The 22,999-nt window shown below is 44.8% G+C and overlaps 1 protein-coding gene and 1 long non-coding RNA gene across 2 annotated transcripts; both read left to right on the top strand.

Annotated features, from left to right (window-relative positions):
* The first annotated feature begins 3,304 nt into the window (after nucleotides 1–3,304).
* Nucleotides 3,305–18,174, top strand: LOC147346966 (glutathione S-transferase A1). The gene is made up of 7 exons (XM_086369114.1): nucleotides 3,305–3,336; nucleotides 10,239–10,352; nucleotides 12,795–12,846; nucleotides 13,614–13,746; nucleotides 15,660–15,801; nucleotides 17,032–17,163; nucleotides 17,976–18,174. The coding sequence occupies exons 2-7, from the start codon at nucleotides 10,266–10,268 to the stop codon at nucleotides 18,096–18,098; spliced, it is 669 nt and encodes a 222-aa protein (XP_086225240.1). The 5' UTR covers nucleotides 3,305–3,336; nucleotides 10,239–10,265; the 3' UTR covers nucleotides 18,099–18,174.
* A 2,059-nt stretch (nucleotides 18,175–20,233) lies between these two features.
* Nucleotides 20,234–21,965, top strand: LOC147346965 (uncharacterized). Its single transcript, XR_015152055.1, has 4 exons — nucleotides 20,234–20,346; nucleotides 20,496–20,618; nucleotides 20,775–20,938; nucleotides 21,766–21,965. It is a non-coding gene; the product is annotated as an uncharacterized LOC147346965 (long non-coding RNA).
* Nucleotides 21,966–22,999: the final 1,034 nt, after the last annotated feature.

Here is a 22,999-nt window from a genome sequence, read left to right as displayed (position 1 = left end):
GTCATCACAGCTCAGCTGCATGAGGCACTATGGGGCCCTGCACAGGGGCCTCACCCCCATTTGACGGGATCCCCCAGATCAGATCTCTATGACACAGGTGATGTGTGAATTTGATACGAATGAATATACATGACGTCATTTCCCCTGGCCTCTCAAGGAGCCAGGGAGCCTGGACTGGGAGTGATTGTGGCTTTGGTCACATGTGGGGCCTGCAGTGATCACTCCCCAGAATACTTGGCCTTCGAAGTATCGGATTCTCTTCTTCCTGGAGTGAGCTGCCTGCCTCACCCTCACCCCTGAACCTCCAGTGAAGGGGCGGGGCCAGAGGTGACAGACACATGGGGGTCCCTGACCGCCCTTCCCCTCGCCCTGGTCTGTTCTCCACTGATCAAAGATTATCAAAATATTTTTCTAAAATGCAAACCTGAGAATCACCACCCTGTTTTACCTCCCTCAGTGACTCCCACGGCCCGCGGGGTGCCCTCCTGCCTTCCCTCCTCACCCCTTGAGTGCCAGTCCCATCACACAAGACGTGTGGGGGTGGCCTGCGCCCTGCCTGGGCACCTTTGTTCCCTCCCAGGCCAGCTCCACCCCGGGGGCCACACTCAGCTCTGTGCTCCCTGGGGAGAGCTGGACGCACCTCTTTGCTTCCCCCAGAGCCCAGTAAACCCCCTGATGGCCACTGGCATCCCCCAGCATCTGTGAGTTCCTGATGGGGGCCCAGCCCTGTGTATCCCCAGGGCTCCACCATGAATGGTTGTACCTCCACACACACCTCCATGGCCCGGGGGTCTGGGCTGTGGGAATTCCTCACAGTCCCCACCCACTCTCATCTGCCTGACAGCTCTATTCATTCATCCAAGTCTTCAAGACCAAGATGTTCATATCACTCCAATGCTATGGACAGACCTTGCTTTGATCCTAATGCAAGTAAGCCAACTGCACATAAGTCTTTATGAGACATTGGGAAAATTAGAATGCTGAACATTTAATCAAATGAATGAACTTCAAGTATAAAAGATATAAATTATAACATTTTAGTGTGACAGAATAGTGTGATTATGTTTAGAAAAAGAGTCCTTACCTCTTAGAGGTAAATTTAATAATTGTGGGATGGATGCAGTCATGCGCTGTGTAGGATTTGCTGCACAGTAATCCTGTGCTCTGGGGAAGTAAACAGGTCTGTGTGTTGGTTTTCTACGGTTGCTGTGTCAACTTACTACAACTGGGGGGCTTAAAACAACACGATGAATTCTCTCACACTTTTGGAGGCCTGAAGTCCAAAGTTAAGGTGCTGCACTGCCTCTGGACACTCTTGGGAGAAGTCTTCCCTGCCTCTTCCGGCTTCTGGTGGCTTTTTCAGATCAGGTCAGTTCAGTTCAGTCACTCAGTCATGTCCGACTCTTTGCGACCCCATGAATCGCAGCACGCCAGGCCTCCCTGTCCATCACCAACTCCTGGAGTTCACTCAGACTCACGTCCATCGAGTCAGTGATGCCATCCAGCCAGCTCATCCTCTGTCGTCCCCTTCTCCTCTTGCCCCCAATCCCTCCCAGCATCAGAGTCTTTTCCAATGAGTCAACTCTTTGCATGAGGTGGCCAAAGTACTGGAGTTTCAGCTTTAGCATCATTCCTTCCGAAGAAATCCCAGGGCTGATCTCCTTCAGAATGGATGCTTGGATCTCCTTGCAGTCCAAGGGACAATCAAGAGTCTTCTCCAACACCACAGTTCAAAAGCATCAAATCTTCGGCGCTCAGCCTTCTTCACAGTCCAACTCTCACATCCATACATGACCACAGGAAAAACCACAGCCTTGACTAGATGGACCTTTGTTGGCAAAGTAACGTCTCTGCTTTTGAATATGCTATCTAGGTTGGTCATAACTTTCCTTCCAAGGAGTAAGCGTCTTTTAATTTCATGGCTGCAGTCACCATCTGCAGTGATTTTGGAGCTCAGAAAAATAAAGTCTGACACTGTTTCCACTGTTTCCCCATCTATTTCCCATGAAGTGGTGGGACCGGATGCCATGTTCTTCATTTTCTGAATGTTGAGCTTTAAGCCAACTTTTTCACTCTCCACTTTCACTTTCATCAAGACGCTTTTGAGTTCCTCTTCACTTTCTGCCATAAGGGTGGTGTCATCTACATATCTGAGGTTATTGATATTTCTCCCGGCAATCTTGATTCCAGCTTATGTTTCTTCCAGTCCAGCGTTTCTCATGATGTACTCTGCATAAAAGTTAAATAAACAGGGTGACAATATACAGCCTTGATGTACTCCTTTTCCTATTTGGAACCAGTCTGTTGTTCCATGTCCAGTTCTAACTGTTGCTTCCTGATCATCCTTCCTTTCCATGACTCATGGCCACATCACTTCAATTTCTGCCTCCATCTTCACATCACCCATATGTGTGTGTCTGTGTATTTTCTCTTCTGCTATAAGCACACTTGTTGTTGGGTTTGGGCCTATCTACATAATCCAGGATAGTCTCACTTCAGGTTCCTTAACATCTGCAAAGAGTCTTTCTCCAAATTCCATCCCATCCAGAGGTTCCAGGTTTTCAGACGTGGACTTTTTTTTCTTTTGGAGACCACCATCATGGCTCATGTAAAGAATTCACCTGTAATTTTCTGCAGGAGATCCAGTTTCAATCCCTGGGTCAGGAAGATCCCCTGGAGGATGGAATGGCAACCCATTCCAATATTTTTGCCTTGAAAACCCCAGGGACAGAAGAGCCTGGAAGGTACAGTCCATAGGGTAGCAAAGAGTCAGACACAACTAAGCATGAACCCATGCTATACAATGTTTAGGATGTATTTATATGAAAAAAGTATTTATTATATGTCTGAAGTTCATATCTAATTGGGTGTCCTATATTTATCTACAACTCAGGGTAAAGAGTATGGCAGAGGTCCATGTGAACCTTCATGACCGCAGCTCCCTGGGGTCCCCACAGTAGATTTTATCATCTGCTTTAGTGCCTGTCTCCAATTCATGAAAGCCAATTCAAGAAAAGTAAGTTTTCTGCAAAGGCCATCCTTCATTGACTGGCAAGAGGAATACAATCAACTTGAAATACTGTGTTTAATCTTTAATTGCTGATCTCTAAAAGAGTTATTAACAAGATGTATCCCAATAAGAGAACAATTTGCCTTTTTCTTTTTTAATCTAGCATAAAACCAGTGGCCCTGAACACCATGGGGGTGGCTTTTCCTTAACTGGACTCTGCCCCTTTCAGAGAGGAGGAGTCAGTCAGTCAACTGTGTTAAGAGCTTATAAATAACATGAACTTGGCACTGAGGTGCTGAGTCAAGTGGGAGACAGACTTTCGTAAGGTAAGTGCTGACTTTGCATGTCTGTATAATGTTTCCTTAGCACAAGAAAACTGTTTCACGCTCACATGTGCCTTCTTGCTGTGCTTAGGGGACATTCAAGCTGTTTAGTCAATTGCTGTTGGATACAGAAATGTAAAAATGAAGAATGTCGAAAACTAAGCATGAGAATTTAGATCTGAGAAAAATTAATGATATGAGGGGAAAAAAGGATGGCAGCATTTTAGACAATCAGAGAGTGCGACCAGCACGAAAGGGGAGAGTAGGTGTTTATGTTAAAGCTGCCTGCTCCGTAGACACAGGCAACACACAGCAGGTGGGAATTGCGATGTGGTAACACTATGTGGACTTGGAAACTCAAAATTAAGATTTAACTATAATTGGAATGACTCAGTTACTGCCAGCAAAACTGGATTTTAACTCAGTCTTTGCTGTGACTGGCCAGCTGGCAAGTCCCCCTCTGTCTCTCTTGGAGCTGAAGCAATTCATGCGAAACCTAGAAATTGGCTGGAGCAGGGTTTATCAACCTTGGCCCTATTGACATTTCAAGCTGGGTAATTCTTTGTTGCGGGGACCTGTTCTGTATAATGTCTTTTTTTGGTTGTTGTTTTAGTTAAAAATATTTGCTATAGAAATGTATATTGAATTAGACTTGAGAAATGTACTTAACAACAGTGTTGACATATACATTGATATTTCTTCAAATTTGCAAACTTGACGCCTCTCAGATACTTGCAGTGATAGTTTAAAAAGTTTTAAAAGAAACTGTCACTTCATCAATATAAATGACACAGTGAAGATCAATATTCTCACTTTCCCTTTCACTCTGTACTTGTAGAAAGAACACAGGCTGTGGGAGAGGTTCCTTTCTCATGTAGTGACCACCCGGAAAGTAGACTAGAAGATAAACGTGCCTACAGGAGAATTTCTGTATTTTACAAAATACCTTATCCTGGGAGATATCATAGTTTAGTAGCCAGCTGCATCAATCATAGATGTTTCCAACTAAATATCCAATAAATGTGCCTGTTAAGATAACAGAGTTGTAGGGTGAATTGAGAAAGCAGTGACGATATATGTACATTATCACATGTGAAATGGGTCACAGTGGGAAGCTGCTACAAGGGAGCCCAGCCTGGAGCTCTGTGACCCCCTAAGGGGGGTGGGATGGGAGTGGGGAGGGAGGCTCAAGAGGGAGGGAATATATATAGTTGTGACTGATTCCAGTTATTGTACAAAGGAAATCAACACAACATTGTGAAGCAATTATCCTCCAATTAAAAAAGTTTTTTATATTAAATTTAAAAAGACCACAGGACTGATGGAAAAATCTGGATACAGTGCAGACTGAGGAGTAACGAGCAATCAGACGCACGGGGGAGGCAGCTCCACCACCTCAACATCAGAGACACCTCTGGTCTCTTGCCAATTGTGTGCCGCCCTTCCACCTAGTTTGAACAACCAACAATGTCCTCAGGCGTTGCCAAATGTTCTCTGGGATGGGGGAGCAAAATCAGCCCCAGTTAAGAATCACTGGTTCATATGACTTTTCAGACTCCTAAACACAGGAAGTCTGGATGTGAAAAGTAGGTAATACAGGAGCAGAGAATTAGCTTCCAAAAGTAAAGAAATTCACCTGACTGGAAGGTACAAGTCATTCGAATCAGAATGCAGACAAACAACGCTCTGTTACCAGTATTACTATTGGGGGTAAATCAAAAGCCTGAGGCAGGAGAGGTTCAGTGAGATCCTGTGAAAGTCCTAGAGTTGTCCAGGGCATGGCAATTCACAGGGGAAATATGGTACCTTAGCCTGAAAAGAGAAGATACTGAGACTGGGATGAGAAGAAGTACTTTGCAAGATGCTACAGAGAGCAATGTTTCAATGGGGATGAGGTTTGACCCCATGAGAGTCACTGGCTTGGAGGCTGAGATGCTATGGCTCTGGGGCCAACCGAGTCAGGGGGGCAGCACTCTCTGCTTTCTCAGCCTGCAGCCTCTCCCCTTGTTCTGACTTGGTGGCTGAGAGAATCATGCTCCTTGGCATGGAACCAATTCAAGTGAAGTCATTGCAGGGCTCTTTGTGTGCTGTCAGTTGTCTACAAACCGGTTTTTCTGACTAGATTTCAACCCCTCCAGGGCAGGAACCACATCAGATTCCTCTTGTGTTCCCCACCAGCCATCATTTCTTAGTGCAGGCAACTGCTCAATGAGTGTTAGTTGAGGAGGAAATCCGTGGACAGGTCAACCGGACAGAAGATGCTGAAGAAAGATCAGTGAGGGACAGGAGGGTGGAGAGAAGGGTACTGAGTGAGAGCCCCTGGACTCCTGCTATAGAAAGGAGTGGGCTTCCCATTGCCATGGCTGGAACCCATTCAAAGGGGCTGGGTGGCGGGCAGAAGATTCCAGAGGGTCCAGATCAGGGAGTGAGTGGGAGGGCAAAGGCCTGGGGGAACGGCAGGCGGGGTGCAAGGTTCAGGGGCAGAACCGGGGTCCACTTCAGTCTTGGGGTTTCAAAAGGCTGTGCCAGACCTCGCTGAACCTTTGCCAAGAACTTCCTCCAATCCAGGTTATCTAGTCAGCGAGCATCACTGATCTTTCACACAAGACAAATAAAAAGAGAACCAGTTTATAAAGTAGTTGACAGAATCTGGATATATGTAAAATCCTGTTCTTACTAGAGCTCTAGGGGCTGAAGCGACTTAGCACAGCAGAGCACAGCACGAGAGCTGGAAGTCAAGAGGGAGATAGCAGATAGACAGACACACAGACAGAAGCCTCGCATGCTCCCCAGTGTGCTCACTCAGCCATCTCCCAGGAACTGGGAGCAGAATGGAAGCTGGATTTGCTGCTCCCTGTTATGAATTTTTTATGCCTTATCTAATTGAATTTCCTCAACAGCCCTCACTAGTAGACATAGCTGTATTTCAAAAGAGAACACTGAGGTACAGAGATTAAACAACTCTCCTGGGTTTATACATCTTATAAGGAAAGGAGTTGGGCTTTGTCTCTAAGCCTCCTTTCTCTCTGCTAAGAAACGCTGTCATTAGGAGCCCCCTCCCACCTACTCCCTGAGATACAGCTCCTTTAGTTCACACTGGAATCATCCCAAGACACATTCCTTTTCAGAGAATGTAAGCCTACCTCCTTATGAAGGTCAAATATAGTTATACTAGTGCTCAGGATACTCACAGTAAGTTTTTAAGGTCTGGGTAAAGTAAGGTATGTTTTTATCCGTTTTTCCTCAGAATCAGCCAACAGAATTAATGTTTCCTTCTCTCCCATTGAACTGTTAATTGGCCAAAGGATTCTGCATGGGGAACAAACTAATATCAAGGGTCTCAGAGAGCAGCAGAGGGGAACATATGCATTACCTGCTTGGGGGGGGGGCCCAGACCCGAATTCAGAAGATGTCTTCAAAGGACCCCAGTGCTCACAGAACTCTTTGAATTTGAATTTCGTCTTCCAATAGGATACTAGAAGCCATTTCTGGGGTTGTCCTGAGGGTGGACACACTTGCTAGATATTGAGTGTGAATTGGGAACACACGTATGTGACTGATGGCAAGTCACTGAATCTCTTTAGTTCTCATTTTCTGGGAGCCAGGAAGTTTATATCATGTTTGCCCCAGCCTTCAAAAAGTGAAGAAAGTTACTTATAAGAAAGATATGATAAAGTATTATGTAAGTTGAAACTTCATTTCCCTTTGTAATGTGATCCTTAGTCAATGGATAATGGAATTTAATGTGAGGAGGATCTGTGACTTCCACTTCACAGCAACACCCTTCTCAGAATTCTGCTGAGTCACAGCTCCTCCGTTCTACATGATAAGTACAATATACACAATCTCCAACTTCAAGATGGACGAGTTAAGTATCTTTCTAAGGATCCTTTATTTTGCAAAGGTTAGACCATTGATCTCACATTAAAAATGTGGATATGTAAATAAAAAAGTAAACCAAAACTAAATAAATTTTTTAAAATGTGGATATTGAAAACATGTGGATATTGAAATTTGTTATCTAAAATTCAAGTTATTCATTCTTTATCCACTAAAGAGAAATATATTTTTGTCCTGAACTCCTCAACAAAAAGTTGCAAGATCTTAATGTTTACTAAACAGAGCTAGGATTTGAATAGAAAACGCAGGTGTTTCTTCCTATGTTCTGGCTTTGGGGTTCCTGCTTTTATTAAGTCCTGTATGTTTCTATGGAAAAGGCAATGGCACCCCACTCCAGTTCTCTTGCCTGAAAAATCCCATGGACGAGGGGCCTGGCAGGCTGAAGACCATGGGGTCGCGAAGAGTCGGACATGACTGAGCGACGTCACTTTCACTTTTCCCTTTCATGCACTGGAGAAGGAAATGGCAACCCACTCCAGTGTTCTTGCCTGGAGAATCCCAGGGACAGGGGAGCTTGGTGGGCTGCTGTCTATGGGGTCGCACAGAGCCGGACACAACTAAAGCGACTTAGCAGCAGCAGCAGCAGTATGTTTCTATTCATGCCCATGAGAGAACAATTGGGTTGGTCATAATGTTTGAGTTTTCCTGTAACATCTTACAGAAAACCCAAAAGAACTTTTTGGCCAATAATTTCTGTCTGTTGTTGGAGCCTTTGAATTTCATTCTCTGGTTCCCTGCTATGTCCACTCTACACATAGGCTGCTGTAGTCTAGGGGCTTTCAAACTTCACTGACCTGAAAAGACCCACGTATCTCTTACCAATACCATGACCAAATGAGTGTGCCTATGTGCTTTCTTCTACCTGAACATACAACGCACACATAGCTGAAATGAGCAACTCATGAAACAATGCTTTATTTTAAAAACTGGAAAATTTCACAGTCCACTGAAGGATTGTCATGCCTAGTTTGAAAAATGTTAACATGAAAAATGAGGCCAAGACTTGGGTTCATATAGAAATGGGTTTAAATCCCAAGTTCGCCACCTACTTTGTGCAAGTTACCCTAGAAATCTCAGTATCCCCAACTGCAAAATGAGAGCAATGGCAACTTCGTAGCAGGTGATTCTTGTAGGGTTAAATGAAGACAAATTTGTGAGAATGGGCAGTGCATGACAGACATAGAACAAATGTCAGTTCCACCTAGACTGTACAGTTAATGCAATAACATCCCTTTCTCTAGATACAAAATGTACAATAGAGATAAAATATACAATTCCAAGAAAATGGAAGTATTTGGCATCCTGTATCTGTGGAAAGAATCGGGATCTTTTGAGCAACAGTTAAGCAAACTGAGCTCTAATTTCAGATTTTGAACAAATGCAACATAATAGCCAATGAGCTGAACATGGATTCTGTCTCCTCCTCCTCCTATTCCTGCTGTCTGTGAAGTCCTCTGGCTCCAAGGCCCCTCCTTCCCAGGCTCCCAGGGCCTACATATGTGTGGGTTCCTGCCCTGCCCTGGTTTTAATCCTGGGTGTGGATTTCCATGAATGTTATTTAAGCTTTGAGGTCCATTTCATCAACTGAAGAATGGAGATAATAATTATTTCATGGGATTCTTGTGAGGATTAAAGATATAATGTGTTCAAAGTGGTCAGCATTCAGTTAAGTTCAGTTCAGTCGCTCAGTTGTGTTCGACTCTTTGCAACGCCACGGACTGCAGCATGCCAGGATTCCCTATCCATCACCAACTCCTAGAAGCTACTCAAACTAATGTTCATCGCATTGGTGATGCCATCCGGCCATCCCATCCTGGGTCATCCCCTTCTCCTCCCACTTGCAATCTTTCCAAGCATCAGGGTCTTTTCCAATGAGTTGGTTCTTTGCATCAGGTGGCCAAAGTATTGGAGCTTCAGCTTCAGCATCAGTCCTTCCAATGAATATTCAGGACTGATTTCCTTTAGGATGGACTGGTTGGACGTCCTTGCTGTCCAAGGGACTCTCAAGAGTTTTCTCCAACACCACAGTTCAAAAGTATCAATTCTTCAGCGCTCAGTTTTCTTTATGGTCCAACTCTCACATCCATACATGACCACTGGAAAAACCAGCTTTGACTAGATGGACCTTTGTTGGTAAAGTAATGTCTCTGCTTTTAATATGCCGTTTAGATTGGTCATAGCTTTTCTTCCAAGGAGCAAGCGTTTTTTAATTTCATGGCTGCAATCACCATCTGCAGTGATTTTGGAGACCCAAAAATAAAGTCTCTCACTGTTTCCATTGCTTCCCCATCTATTGGCCATGAAGTGATGGGACCGGATGCCATGATATTAGTTTACTGAATGTTGAGCTTTAAGCCAACTTTTTCACTCTCCTCTTTCACTTTCATCAAGAGGCTCTTTAGTTTTCTTTGGCTTTCATCCATAAGGGTGGTGTCATCTGCATAGCTGAGGTTACTGATATTTTCCCCAGAAATCTGATTCCAGCTTGTGCTTCATCCAGCCTGGGATTTCACATGATTGTACTGTTTATATAATTTAAATAAGCAGGGTGACAATAGGCAGGCTTGACGTACTCCTTTCCCGATTTGGAACCAGTCTGTTTTTCCATGTCCAGTTCTAACTGTTGCTTCCTGACCTGCATACAGATTTCTCAGGAGACAGGTAGCATTGGGGCAGGAATATTAGGAGTTTTGCAATAAATACTAGTTCTCTAATCTTTGCCCTCCCTGACACCCACCCACGCATCCATATCACAGACTCAGCTCTTAGCCTGCCAAGAAAATCAGATTTTACCCAGTGTAGACTGGACAATGATTGGTGGAATTTCCCGCAGGTGGCTAATGAGAGTGGGAATTTGGTCTAAGGAAGAAGTTCCAGGGACTCTTCCAATTGCCCTGAGGGAGGCCGATTTTTCAGCATTGTTTGTGCTGTTCAGCCATATATCATAAAGGCTTCTATGCTTTTATTCTTTGTTCATTCATTGGTTCATTTGTTGGTTCATTAAGGGCTAGAGAAACCAAGAGACTGCCACCATGGCAGGGAAGCCCACTCTTCACTATTTCAATGGACGCGGCAGAATGGAGTGCATTCGGTGGCTCCTAGCTGCAGCTGGAGTGGAGGTAGGTTTCATCTTCAGTTGGATCTAAATTGACCGTGGGTGCCTAGTCAGTCACTCAGTCATGTCCAACTCGTTTCGCTCCCATAGGCCATAGTCTGCCAGGCTCCTCTGTCCCTGAGATTCTTCAGACAAGAACACTGGAATGGGTTTCCATTTCCTACTCCAGGGAAATTGACTGTATCATACTACTTTTTTCACAGAGGAGATTTTCCTTATTAAATGATCTGCTAAAAATTTTGCATTAAAAACATTTATTAGGTATTAGACTAACAGATTTTTATTGAAATTTCTTCTTCTCAAGGACAATAGAAAACAAATTTGTGTTTTTATTTGTTTTTAGCTGTGAGGCTTGTGAGATTTTAATTCTCTGACCAGAGATCAAAAGCAGGCCCACAACAATGAAAGCCCATGCCTTAACCACTGAACTGTCAGGAAATTTCCTGAATTTTGATTTTGAAAACTGTAAAATATTTATTACATTCATGCAACAATTAGAAATATGAATATTAAATATCAATTGATATGAATAATTATTATTAATATGTCAGGCATTTTAATGTATTTAGGTCAATTTTAAAATAAGTTTAATGAACTAGTAATATACCATGAAGTGTTTAAAGATGAAATATATAATACCTAGGATTTGTTTCAAATTGTTACCAGGGAGAGGGGTGTAGGCATATAGATATCTTGGGATTGGGTTGAGCCTATAATTACTGAAGCTGATGTAAGTTTACAAGGAGCATCATTGTATTTTTTATTTTGTGCGTGCCACAAATCTCCATAATAAAAAACAAAAATATACATATTAGAAGAGAAATGTAATTAAAGTTAAAACATAAACCAGAAATATAGAGCAGTGCAGACTGTAGCAAACTGCCTGTTGGATTTAATGCATTCATTCACTCAGCAATGAATTTGTTGGGCACCTTGAAGTGCCAGGTTTCGTGCCAGGCCCCAGAGATACATGAATCGTCAAGACAGACACAGTCCCTCCCCTCAGGCCGCTTACACTCTAGTGAAGATGCAGACACGTATGTGGGTGACTAAAAGAGGACACAGAAGACTTGAGTGTAAAAACGCCACCTTCTCAGTAGTATATTGATAGGCTTCTGTGCAACTCTGCTGAGTGCTGCCCTCTAGAGGTGTCACTCAATAAAGCACTTAGCCCAGATCAGAGGGAGCCAGCAACTCTGTGAGGGTTTCCTGGGGAGGGAGTCATGGACAGAGGTCAGAGATTTGGTCCCTTAGAGGAGAACAGTAAAAGAAGGCTTCAGGTGAGGCCTTCAAAGGCCTTCGAAGGTTCTGCAAAGGGAACCTCTAGTGTGCTCCCTTAGCTTCCTAAAAACACGTTTACCTAAGCCTCTATATATTATACTTTCTCTATTACTTCAGGAATGCAGGGCACATTAGCTTGGTCCATTTTCAAGTGTGTAAAGAAACAAGTACATAGAAAATCCAAACAGTGACATTCCAGGTGGTTTCATTTCTATAAATCAACAACCAACATTTTTCACTGCGGTTCAGCCTTGGGGTTCAAGGATGTGTTCAGAGTCCCTGGGCAGGATGAGTTCAGCACAGGACGGAGAAGAAGGGGGAGATGCTGAGAGCATCCAGGCTTCCTCTTGTCCAGCCAAGCCTGACAGAGCAGGGTGTGGGGCTCGACTGACCAAAGAACATTGGAATTCTGGGTTCTCTGGGCCCAGAGCCTGATCCTCGCAATCCTGCATCTCCATCAGTTTCGCAAGAAACAGCTGACCAGCCAGCCCCTTCTCACAATGACTACCCACCTGTCATTGCCTCTTAGGGTTGTCTTGAACTGGGTGCTTTATAAATTGTTGCCCACACACTCACTATCTACATGGTTTCACCGTATGGGATCATTTAGATCCACAATAAACTACTCCAATGAGGCAGTTAGAAATCCCCAGTTCTCAAACTTTTCACCATCAAGACCCTTGTTTACAATAAAAAGTTGAATGGAAGGAGGTAATATACAGCAGAGAACTCCGGTGGCAGCCTCTAAGGGAGTCAATGGCCCCATGGATACCCCATGCTAGGGGATACCCCAAAATCCTGTCCTGATCGCACAGGGAGAGAAAGGCTTTCCAGGTACATTAAAACTCCATAACTAGAACTTCCCAGTCCCTTCCCTCCAGTGATATTCCCCGCCCCCCAAATCATTACCTAATCACTGACAGAGGTGGGGACAGGGTAGAGGTGAATTGGCCTGCAAAATAAGCAGTTACTTGCCACAACCCACATTTTTATCTTGGTGGCTCTAATCTAAATCTCCAAATGGCCTTGATCACTGTCCTCTGTGCACCCTGCCGAACTTGGAAATCCTACAGTCTCCATAGTGGGCAGCAGACAGAGGCCATGCAAGTTCAGCTATTCTATGGAATGAAACAACAAAAACTTATCGACTCTTTCTGCTTTTCAGTTTGAAGAGAAATTTATAGAAAAACCAGAAGACTTGGATAAGTTAAAAAATGGTAAGCCCAGGAACTAAGTTCCTCTGATGGGAGTATCCAGTAGAAGTTTTAAGTTGAGGTTTCAACACCACCAACGTGCTGTGTGTGTGGTGGGAGTGGGGTTAGTAGAGTGGGAGAAATATGGTTAAAGGTAAGAGGCGGGTCTCCTTGAAAATGCCTTGCAACTCTCTCGGAACTAGGAAGGGCTGGAACTCGAGTGTTTGTTAAAGGAGCCAGCCCCAGTGCCCGTGAATGCTCGGTCTGTGCTTCTCTGCCTTTCTGCACCGTGAGTGACCACACAGTGCTCCCACCTAAAGTCAGGAAAAGGTGAAGATCTGACAGAAGAGGGGAGAAACAGGCCCAGAAGTTGCTGTGAGTCCGGGTTTGGCAAAGTAACATCCTAGCAATAATGTAGACTCAGTGAGCAGAGAAAGGGCAAACTCTCTCAAAACATGTCTTACCTGTTCAGAGATTTTCTCTGGAACTTCCGTTAAATGGCAACTTGTTGGCACACTTGTTGCAGACTCTTCCAGCTTCTTTCTAAAACACACATGAAGACAAATCAGCCCAGATTTACAAGGGATCGCCTATATGTCTGAATGGGAAATAAGAAGATAAATGAAATAATAGGTTAGAAAGTAAAAGGCAAACAAAATGCCATCCTACTTAAGCCTACCAGGTCATTTTAGTGTTTCACTTTATATCTTTGGTTATTTCAGCAAACATTTGTTCGTCTTAAAAGGGTGCAACATATCAAACATTTCGCCCTTCTTTTTTTCTTTCAAAAGATGGGAGTTTGATGTTCCAGCAAGTGCCAATGGTTGAAATTGATGGGATGAAGCTGGTGCAGACCAGAGCCATTCTCAACTACATTGCCACCAAATACAACCTCTACGGGAAAGACATGAAGGAGAGAGCCCTGTACGGTAGTTTTTAGTTTTATCATCATAACTAATAGTAACAACTTAGGTCCTTCCCTGACTGAGCAGGAACAAAGCAGGGCATCATGACCAACATGATGGTATAAGCCTTGTGGGGCATAACTGAGTCCAGTACAGCAAAGACCTATGAGTATGAGGGAAGAGTAAACAAACTTGAAGTGAAATCAACCGCCTACGAAGAGGATACCGTCCATGGATATAGCACAGTGACAAGGTTTCCAAACATGAATGGTCTATGAAGCGAAGAGGATGGTAGAACCAAGACTCCAGGGGTTCAGGCTCGTTTGAACTGGACACCCACCAACAGCCAGAGACAAGGGACAAAGCATCTGAGTGTCTAGAAGATAAAGCTTAGAAAGGGAAGGATCTAAAGAAGTTGGTTCTTGAATTCCAAAAATTCAAAGAATGATGACCAGGAACTTAATTTATTAACCCTTTATATGGACTGGCCACTAGACAAGGATTAGCAGAGGTTGAGCTCAAAATGGTAAGGTTACATCAAGCATTTCGATATAGTTTTAGTCAGCTAGATTTTTCAGTACAACTATATCCTGGGGGTGAGGGGTATTCTCTCTGCTGTGATGGGACTACATGCTGATGCTGCTGCTAAGTTGCTTTAGTCGTATCTGACTCTGTGCGACCCCAGAGACTGCAGCCCACCAGGCTCCCCGGTCCCTGGGATTCTCCAGGCAAGAACACTGGAGTGGGTTGCCATTTCCTTTTCCAATGTATGAAACTGAAAAGTGAAAGTGAAGTGGCTCAGTCGTGTCCAACTCTTTGCAACCCCATGGACTGCAGCCTACCAGGCTCCTCTGTCCATGGGATTTTCTAGGCAAGAGTACTGGAGTGGGTTGCCATTGCCTTCTCTGGGGACTACATGATTGAAATTAAAATCTTGTAAGGAACTTCCCAGGTGGCAGTAACAGTAAAGAACTTGCTAGCAATGCAGGAGATATAAGAGACCCGGGTTTGATCCCTGGGTCTGGAAGACCCACTGGAGGAGGGCATGGCGACCCGTGCTAGTATTCTTGCCTGGAGAAGAATCCCATGGACAGAGGAGCCTGGTGGGCTATAGTCCACCGAGTCACAAAGAGTCGGTCGTATCTGAAGCGACTTAGCACTCAAGGAACTACTGCTGTTATTCTAAAAGTTAAACAGAGTTACCCATATGACTCAGCAATTCCTTTCAAGAGGATTAAAAACACCCCCACACTAAAATTTATACTCAGAAATTCATAGCAGTGTTGTTCATAATCAATAACTAGAATCAACAAAAATGTCCATTAACTGATGAAAGAAAGAGCGAAAGTTGGTCCATCCCTACAGTGGGATGTTATTTCAAACAGAACCAGAGTCTGGCAATAGTATGTGGAGAGTGTTACGGAACCAGGTTCTACGGGAAATAACTGGAGAAAGTGCTGGTGTTGGGACTCTAAATGGGCCTGGTGTTCTAACAGGATGAGAGAGGAAGAGGGATGTGACTGGGACTGAGGTGCCAGGACCCTGCTGGACATGACTGAGGTGGTCCTAATGCATCACACCCACCATGCTCAGACCACGTCATGGCAGAGACGGCACACCCAGGAGTGGTCCCAGTGCTTACCTGCACTGATTCTACCCGATTCCCTCATGCCTGTGACTATGGATGGGTCACTGATGTGCTCTGTCTCTATATTTGGTCATGTGTATAACAAAAAGATTACACATATGTTTACCCTGATGGCTTGTTCTAGAATGCTAAAATTAATTTTAAAAAACAAAGCTAAATCACTGGTGTAGAAAAATGCACCCAGTGGAGGAGAATTACTTTGCTACCTCTCAATGTCTCATTCTTACCCATTCCAAAAATCTAAGGCAGAGACATTTGACAATTTGGTTATTTTATCTTTTCAGGATTGATATGTATTCAGAGGGTGTGGCAGATTTGGGGGAAATGATCATGCATTTTCCACTGTGCCCACCTGCTGAAAAAGATGCCAAGCTGACCCTAATCCGAGAAAAGACAACAAACCGTTATCTCCCTGCATTTGAAAATGTAAGTGGACTCTTCAGCATCTTTGGCAGAGAGGTCAGAGGACGAAGAAAAATAGTGCCTGGCATGGCCGGGGCATTAACCTTCACCTCTGTGAGCCTTTCTAAATACTAATGTAGTACTCTGGGTCTCAGGGCACTTTATAAAAATTGAATGTATAGAAGAATTGTACTAGTTTTACCCAAGTTATAATTTTTCAGGAAAGTTCTATTTACTCAAACCCAATCTGGAATTCTCTACTCAATGGAATTTCACGGTTATACTTAGAGCCTGGATTATGGAAGCTCTGAGAGCCACACTGGAGCCTGGATTAGATGGATCCTTAGAACACGGTGCAGGGGCTTTGATTCAAGAATAGCATGATGTCAGCAATACATCAGAAAATATTCTGGTGTCCTGTGTAGGGAGACATGAGACCAGCTGCTCGTCAGGAGAATGTGGAAGTGTTTTGGGGGTGATTGACATGTATCTAGATAGATATGGGGGCAGTAGGGTGGAGAGAAAGAGACAGAGGAAAAGTTATTCAGGAAAAAGTAATCGAGATATTTTGGGACATGACTCTCAGACTTTTGAAGAAAGTGAAATAAAATCAGTGAAGTAGTGTTCCATCATTATGACTAGTACGTATTTTAGTTTTTTCTGTTTGAACGTTTCATGATCAAAAATACCTGAAATCAGGCTCAACTAAAAGCATGAACCACCGCCCCCCCCGCCCCGCCTGCCCTCCACCAAAAAAAAAAAAAAGATTGTAAGACCAGGAAATGAGAGCAAAAGAGTTGAGAAGGAATACAGACTCTGCATTAGTTTGCTCAGGGTGGTAGAAAGCTGTCATGAAGATGGAGACACTGCCCAAGGAGGAGGGAGAGAAGGACAGAGAGAGACGGATGAAGGGTCATGTTGTGGAGTCCAGGGCTGCACACTTGAGGGTGTGCGGTCCACAAGAACCTGGTGCAGATGGTGCTAAGGCCTTGGCCCAGCGGAAGAAGAAGGAAGGCAGCCACAGCGAGGTGTGAACAGGAAACGGAAATGGTGATCTGCCTTCCACTGGGGATGAGGAGGGAACCACAGGAACCTGCCTGGCCCGTCTCTGAGTTGGAGGGAGCAGAAGGTCTGAGGTTCCCACCTGCCCAGCGAGGGGCAGAGATGGAAGTGGGGCTGGGCTAGGGGCAGGGGAGGAGCAGGCGTCCAGCCTGCCAGGACCTGTGTCCCTGATCTGACCCCTCCATTCGACAGGTGCTGAAGAGCCATGGACAAGACTACCTGGTGGGCAACAAGCTGAGCAGGGCTGACATCCACTTGGTTGAACTTCTCTACTATGTGGAAGAGCTGGACCCCAGCCTTTTGGCCAACTTCCCTCTGCTAAAGGTGAGCTCTCCCACGGCCCTGGGGGCCAGACACACCCCCACATGGCATCTGCTCTCTGGACCTTGGGATTGGGGTGCTAGGGTCCCCATCCCTGTCCAGGCCTTGCTGCCCCCCAGTCTCCTCAGTTCACTCCAAGGCCCTGGTCCGGAGTGTGGAAAGAATCTGTCAAGCCAAGGACATCGGAGGTGGACTCTGCCCCATGGAAAACGCCCTGCCTTTTACCAGGAGAGAGACCCAGGGCTGGCTCTCTCTTGGTCTCTCTTCCACCTCAGCCTCTGTCCTCATTTCCTCTTCACTCCCCTCTGTCCCGCGTGTGTCCCTCTTTCCCTGAGTCTGTCTGAGTGGGTTTCCCCCCATCTCACTTCTTCCCTTCAATTCCTGTTCTTTCTCTCATACGTTGATTTCTCTCTCCCCGTTTCTCTCTCTTTGACGGCAGATTGGCTCTGACTGACCTCACACATGACCTTTCATGTTTTCCGTCTTCAGTTCCAGCCCCGTGTCCTAGCTCTTCTTGTCTTGACATCTGGAGCCTTAATCTGTGCTGATATCTCACACACTCCTCTTCGTTACACTGCACTTGAGGGTCAACCCACTTGAGGGTAGGAAGATCGGGAAGCAGAATGGAGCGTTACACTAAGACCTCTCTGGGGAAAACTGGGCTGTCCCCTTCCTGTCTCATGGGCCTCCTCCTGGTGCTGATGGAGGGGTCTCGGCTGGCCCTTGTCTAGGAAGGTGTCAGAGTCCCTGCTGGGTTGCATAGTGACAGGGCTGCTCTTTAGCTGTACTCCGAGCTGTGTTCTCGTGCATTGCAGGCCCTAAAAGCCAGAGTCAGCAATATCCCGGCCGTGAAGAAATTTCTGCAGCCTGGCAGCCAGAGGAAGCCTCCCACGGATGAGAAAAAAATAGAAGAAGCCAGGAAAGTTTTCAAGTTTTAGTAAAGCCAGCAGGGCTGCCCGGGACAAATCTTCTGAAATTTTCTAACAATGAAACAATAAAGCTCCTATGAGCAGATTTACTTCCCATGTGTTCTTTTTTACTACGATCTCCTTCTCACCTTTCTGGTTTGGAATTAAAACATAAATAAGAACAGGAAACAGATTATATATTCCTGTACTATTTTCCAAGGATCATCCTATAACATCTGTCACATAGCCTATCAAAGAGAAAAGTGCAACAGTTTATATCTGACATTCTTAGGTTTTCACAGGAAAGAGCTACCTTTCTGGGGTCATGGCAGAAAGACATTTTCTTTATTTCTTTGAGAGATATTTTCCATCTGATAATAAAAATGTCTTTTCTTATGCATTTCTGAACAACTCTTTTGCCTACTGTGGGCTCTCCAGTGTTCTGGGAGGTAGGCAAGCAATAAGAACCCAGTGGACCCAAACTCTGTGCTCAGGGGACCCTGCTGTGGCCGCCTGGTCATCACAGCTCTGCTGCAAGAGGCTCTGTGGGGCTCTGCACAAGGGCCTCACCCTCATTTGACAAGGTCCCCCAGATCAGATCTCTATGATACAGGTGACATGTGTGAATTTGATGTGAATGAATATATAACGTCATTTCCCCTGGCCTCTCATGGAGCCAGGGAGCCTGGATTGGGACTGATTCTGGCTCTGGTCATACGTGGGCCCTGAGGTGAACACTGCCCAGGAAATCTGGCCTTTGGAGTATCAGGTTCTGTTCTTCCTGGACTGAGCTGCCCACCTCACCCTCACCCCGGAACCCCCAGGTGAAGGGGCGGGGCCAGAGCTGACAGACTCAAGGGGTCCCTGACTGTGTTTCCCTCCCTCTGGTCTGTTCTCCACTGACATCAAAATATTTTTCTAAAATGCAAACCTGAGAATCACCACCCTGTTTTACCTCCCTCAGTGACTCCCGCGGCCCGCGGGGTGCCCTCCTGCCTTCCCTCCTCACCCCTTGAGTGCCAGTCCCATCACACAAGACGTGTGGGGGTGGCCTGCGCCCTGCCTGGGCACCTTTGTTCCCTCCCAGGCCAGCTCCACCCCGGGGGCCACACTCAGCTCTGTGCTCCCTGGGGAGAGCTGGACGCACCTCTTTGCTTCCCCCAGAGCCCAGTAAACCCCCTGATGGCCACTGGCTTCCCCCAGCATCTGTGAGTTCCTGATGGGGGCCCAGCCCTGTGTATCCCCAGGGCTCCACCATGAATGGTTGTACCTCCACACACACCTCCATGGCCCGGGAGTCTGGGCTGTGGGAATTCCTCACAGTCCCCACCCACTCTCATCTGCCTGACAGCTCTATTCATTCATCCAAGTCTTCAAGACCAAGATGTTCATATCACTCCAATGCTATGGACAGACCTTGCTTTGATCCTAATGCAAGTAAGCCAACTGCACATAAGTCTTTATGAGACGTTGGGAAAATTAGAATGCTGAACATTTAATCAAATTAATGAACTTCAAGTATAAAAGATATAAATTATAACATTTTAGTGTGACAGAATAGTGTGATTATGTTTAGAAAAAGAGTCCTTACCTCTTAGAGGTAAATTTAATAATTGTGGGATGGATGCAGTCATGCGCTGTGTAGGATTTGCTGCACAGTAATCCTGTGCTCTGAGGAAGTAAACAGGTCTGTGTGTTGGTTTTCTACAGTTGCTGTGTCAACTTACTACAACTGGGGGGCTTAAAACAACACGATGAATTCTCTCACACTTCTGGAGGCCTGAAGTCCAAAGTTAAGGTGCTGCACTGCCTCTGGACACTCTTGGGAGAAGTCTTCCCTGCCTCTTCCGGCTTCTGGTGGCTTTTTGCATCCTTCCTTTCCATGACTCATGGCCACATCACTTCATTCTCTGCCTCCATCTTCACATCACCCATATGTGTGTGTCTGTGTATTTTCTCTTCTGCTATAAGCACACTTGTTGTTGGGTTTGGGCCTATCTATATTATCCAGGATAGTCTCACTTCAGTTTCCTTAATTACATCTGCAAAGAGTCTTTCTCCAAATTCCATCCCATCCAGAGGTTCCAGGTTTTCAGACGTGGACTTTTTTTTCTTTTGGAGACAAACATCATGCCTCAGATTGTAGAGAATTCACCTGTAATTTTCTGCAGGAGATCCAGTTTCAATCCCTGGGTCAGGAAGATCCCCTGGAGGATGGAATGGCAACCCACTCCAATATTTTTGCCTTGAAAACCCCAGGGACAGAAGAGCCTGGAAGGTACAGTCCATAGGGTAGCAAAGAGTCAGACACAACTAAGCATGAACCCATGTCATACAATGTTTAGGACGTATTTATATGAAAAAATTATTTATTATGTGTCTGAAGTTCATATCTAATTGGGTGTCCCATATTTATCTACAACTCAGGGTAAAGAGTATGGCAGAGGTCCATGTGAACCTTCATGACCGCAGCTCCCTGGGGTCCCCACAGTAGATTTTATCATCTGCTTTAGTGCCTGTCTCCAATTCATGAAAGCCAATTCAAGAAAAGTAAGTTTTATCCAAAGGCCATCCTTCATTGACTGGCAAGAGGATACAATCAACTTGAAATATTGTGTTTAATCTTTAATTGCTGATCTCTAAAAGAGTTATTAACAAGGTGTATCCTGATAAGAGGACAATTTGCCTTTTTCTTTTTTAATCTAGCATAAAACCAGTGGCCCTGAACACCATGGGGGTGGCTTTTCCTTAACTGGACTCCGCCCCTTTCAGAGAGGAGGAGTCAGTCAGTCAACTGTGACAAGAGCTTGTAAACACACGTGAACTTGGCACTGAGGTGCTGAGCCAAGTGGGAGACAGACTTTCGTAAGGTAAGTACTGACTTTGCATGTCTGTATAATGTTTCCTTAGCACAAGAAAACTGTTTCACGCTCACATGTGCCTTCTTGCTCTGCTTAGGGGACATTCAAGCTGTTTAGTCAATTGCTATTGGATATAGAAATGTAAAAATGAAGAATGTCGAAAACTAAGCATGAGAATTTAGATCTGAGACAAATTAATGATATGAGGGGAAAAAAGGATGGCAGCATTTTAGACAATCCAAGAGTGTGACCAGCACGAGAGGGGAGAGTAGGTGTTTATGCTAAAGCTGCCTGCTCTGTAGACACAGGCAACACACAGCAGGTAGGAATTGCGATGCGGTAACACTATGTGGACTCGGAAACTCAAAATTAAGATTTAACTATAATTGGAATGACTCAGTTACTGCCAGCAAAACTGGATTTTAACTCAGTCTTTGCTGTGACTGGCCAGCTGGCAAGTCCCCCTCTGTCTCTCTTGGAGCTCAAGCAACTCATGGGAAGCCTAGAAATTGGCTGGAGCAGGGTTTATCAACCTTGGTCCTATTGACATTTCAAGCTGGGTAATTCTTTGTTGCGGGGACCTGTCCTGTATATTGTCTTTTTTTTTTTAAGTTAAAAATATTTGCTAGAGAAATGTACATTGAATTAGGCTTAAGGAATGTACTTGACAACAGTGTTAACCTATATATTGATTTTCTTCAAATTTGCAAACTTGACGCCTCTCAGATACTTGCAGTGATAGTTTAAAAAGTTTTAAAAGAAACTGTCACTTCATCAATATAAATGACACAGTGAAGATCAATATTCTCACTTTCCCTTTCACTCTGTACTTGTAGAAAGAACACAGGCTGTGGGAGAGGTTCCTTCCTCATGTAGTGACCGCCCGGAAAGCAGACTAGAAGATGAACGTGCCTACAGGAGAATTTCTGTATTTTACAAAATACCTTATCCTGGGAGATATCATAGTTTAGAAGCCAGCTGCATCAATCATAGATGTTTCCAACTAAATATGCAATAAATGTGCCTGTTAAGATAACAGGGTTGTAGCATGAGTTGAGAAAGCAGCGATGACATATATACACTATCATGTGTGAAATGGGTCATGGGAAGCTGCTACAAGGGAGCCCAGCCTGGAGCTCTGTGACCCCCTAAGGGGGGTGGGATGGGAGTGGGGAGGGAGGCTCAAGAGGGAGGGGATATATATATATATATATATATATATATATATATATATATATATATAAAATTGTGACTGATTCCAGTTATTGTACAGCAGAAATCAACACAACATTGTGAAATATTTATCCTCCAATTAAAAAATTAAATTAAAAAAGACAACAGGATTGATGGGAAAAGCTGGATACAGTGCAGACTGGGGAGTAATGAGCAATCAGACGCACGGGGGAGGCAGCCCCACCACCCCCAACATCAGAGACACCTCCGGTCTCTCCGCAGTGATGTGGCGCCCTTCCACCTAGTTTTAATAACCAATGTCCCCAGACATTGCCAAATGTCCTCTGGGCTAGGGGAGCAAAATCAGCCCCAGTTAAGAATCACTGGTTCATATGACTTTTCAGACTCCTAAACACAGGAAGTCTGGATGTGAAAACTAGATAATACAGGAGCAGAGAATTAGCTTCCCAAAGTAAAGAAATTCACCTGACTGGAAGGTACAAGTCATTCGAATCAGAATGCAGACAAACAACGCTCTGTTACCAGTATTACTATTGGGGGTAAATCAAAAGCCTGAGGCAGGAGAGGTTCAGTGAGATCCTGTGAAAGTCCTAGAGTTGTCCAGGGCATGGCAATTCACAGGGGAAATATGGTACCTAAGCCTGAAAAGAGAAGATACTGAGACTGGGTAGAGAAGAAGTGTTGTAGCCACGCCTTCAGGAAACAAACTCACTCAGAAGCACAATGCAGATAGTGGAGTGCAGTTTATTACCCCAGCGGGCCCAAGGCAGAGTCTCCTCTTAGCCAAGGACCCTGACCAGTTTTTCTGAAAACCTTATATACCCTAAACGTATGTGTCTAAACCCACCTCCCCAAATTCCCTGAAACTAGTCTGAA

This window comes from Bos grunniens, chromosome 23 (assembly GCF_055505025.1).
Source record: "Bos grunniens cultivar Pamir isolate PY7600 chromosome 23, Bosgru_T2T1.0, whole genome shotgun sequence".
In the NCBI taxonomy this organism is placed as follows: domain Eukaryota; kingdom Metazoa; phylum Chordata; class Mammalia; order Artiodactyla; family Bovidae; genus Bos; species Bos grunniens.
Note: the sequence above shows the minus strand (reverse complement) of the source record. Positions and strands in the feature narration are given on the sequence as shown.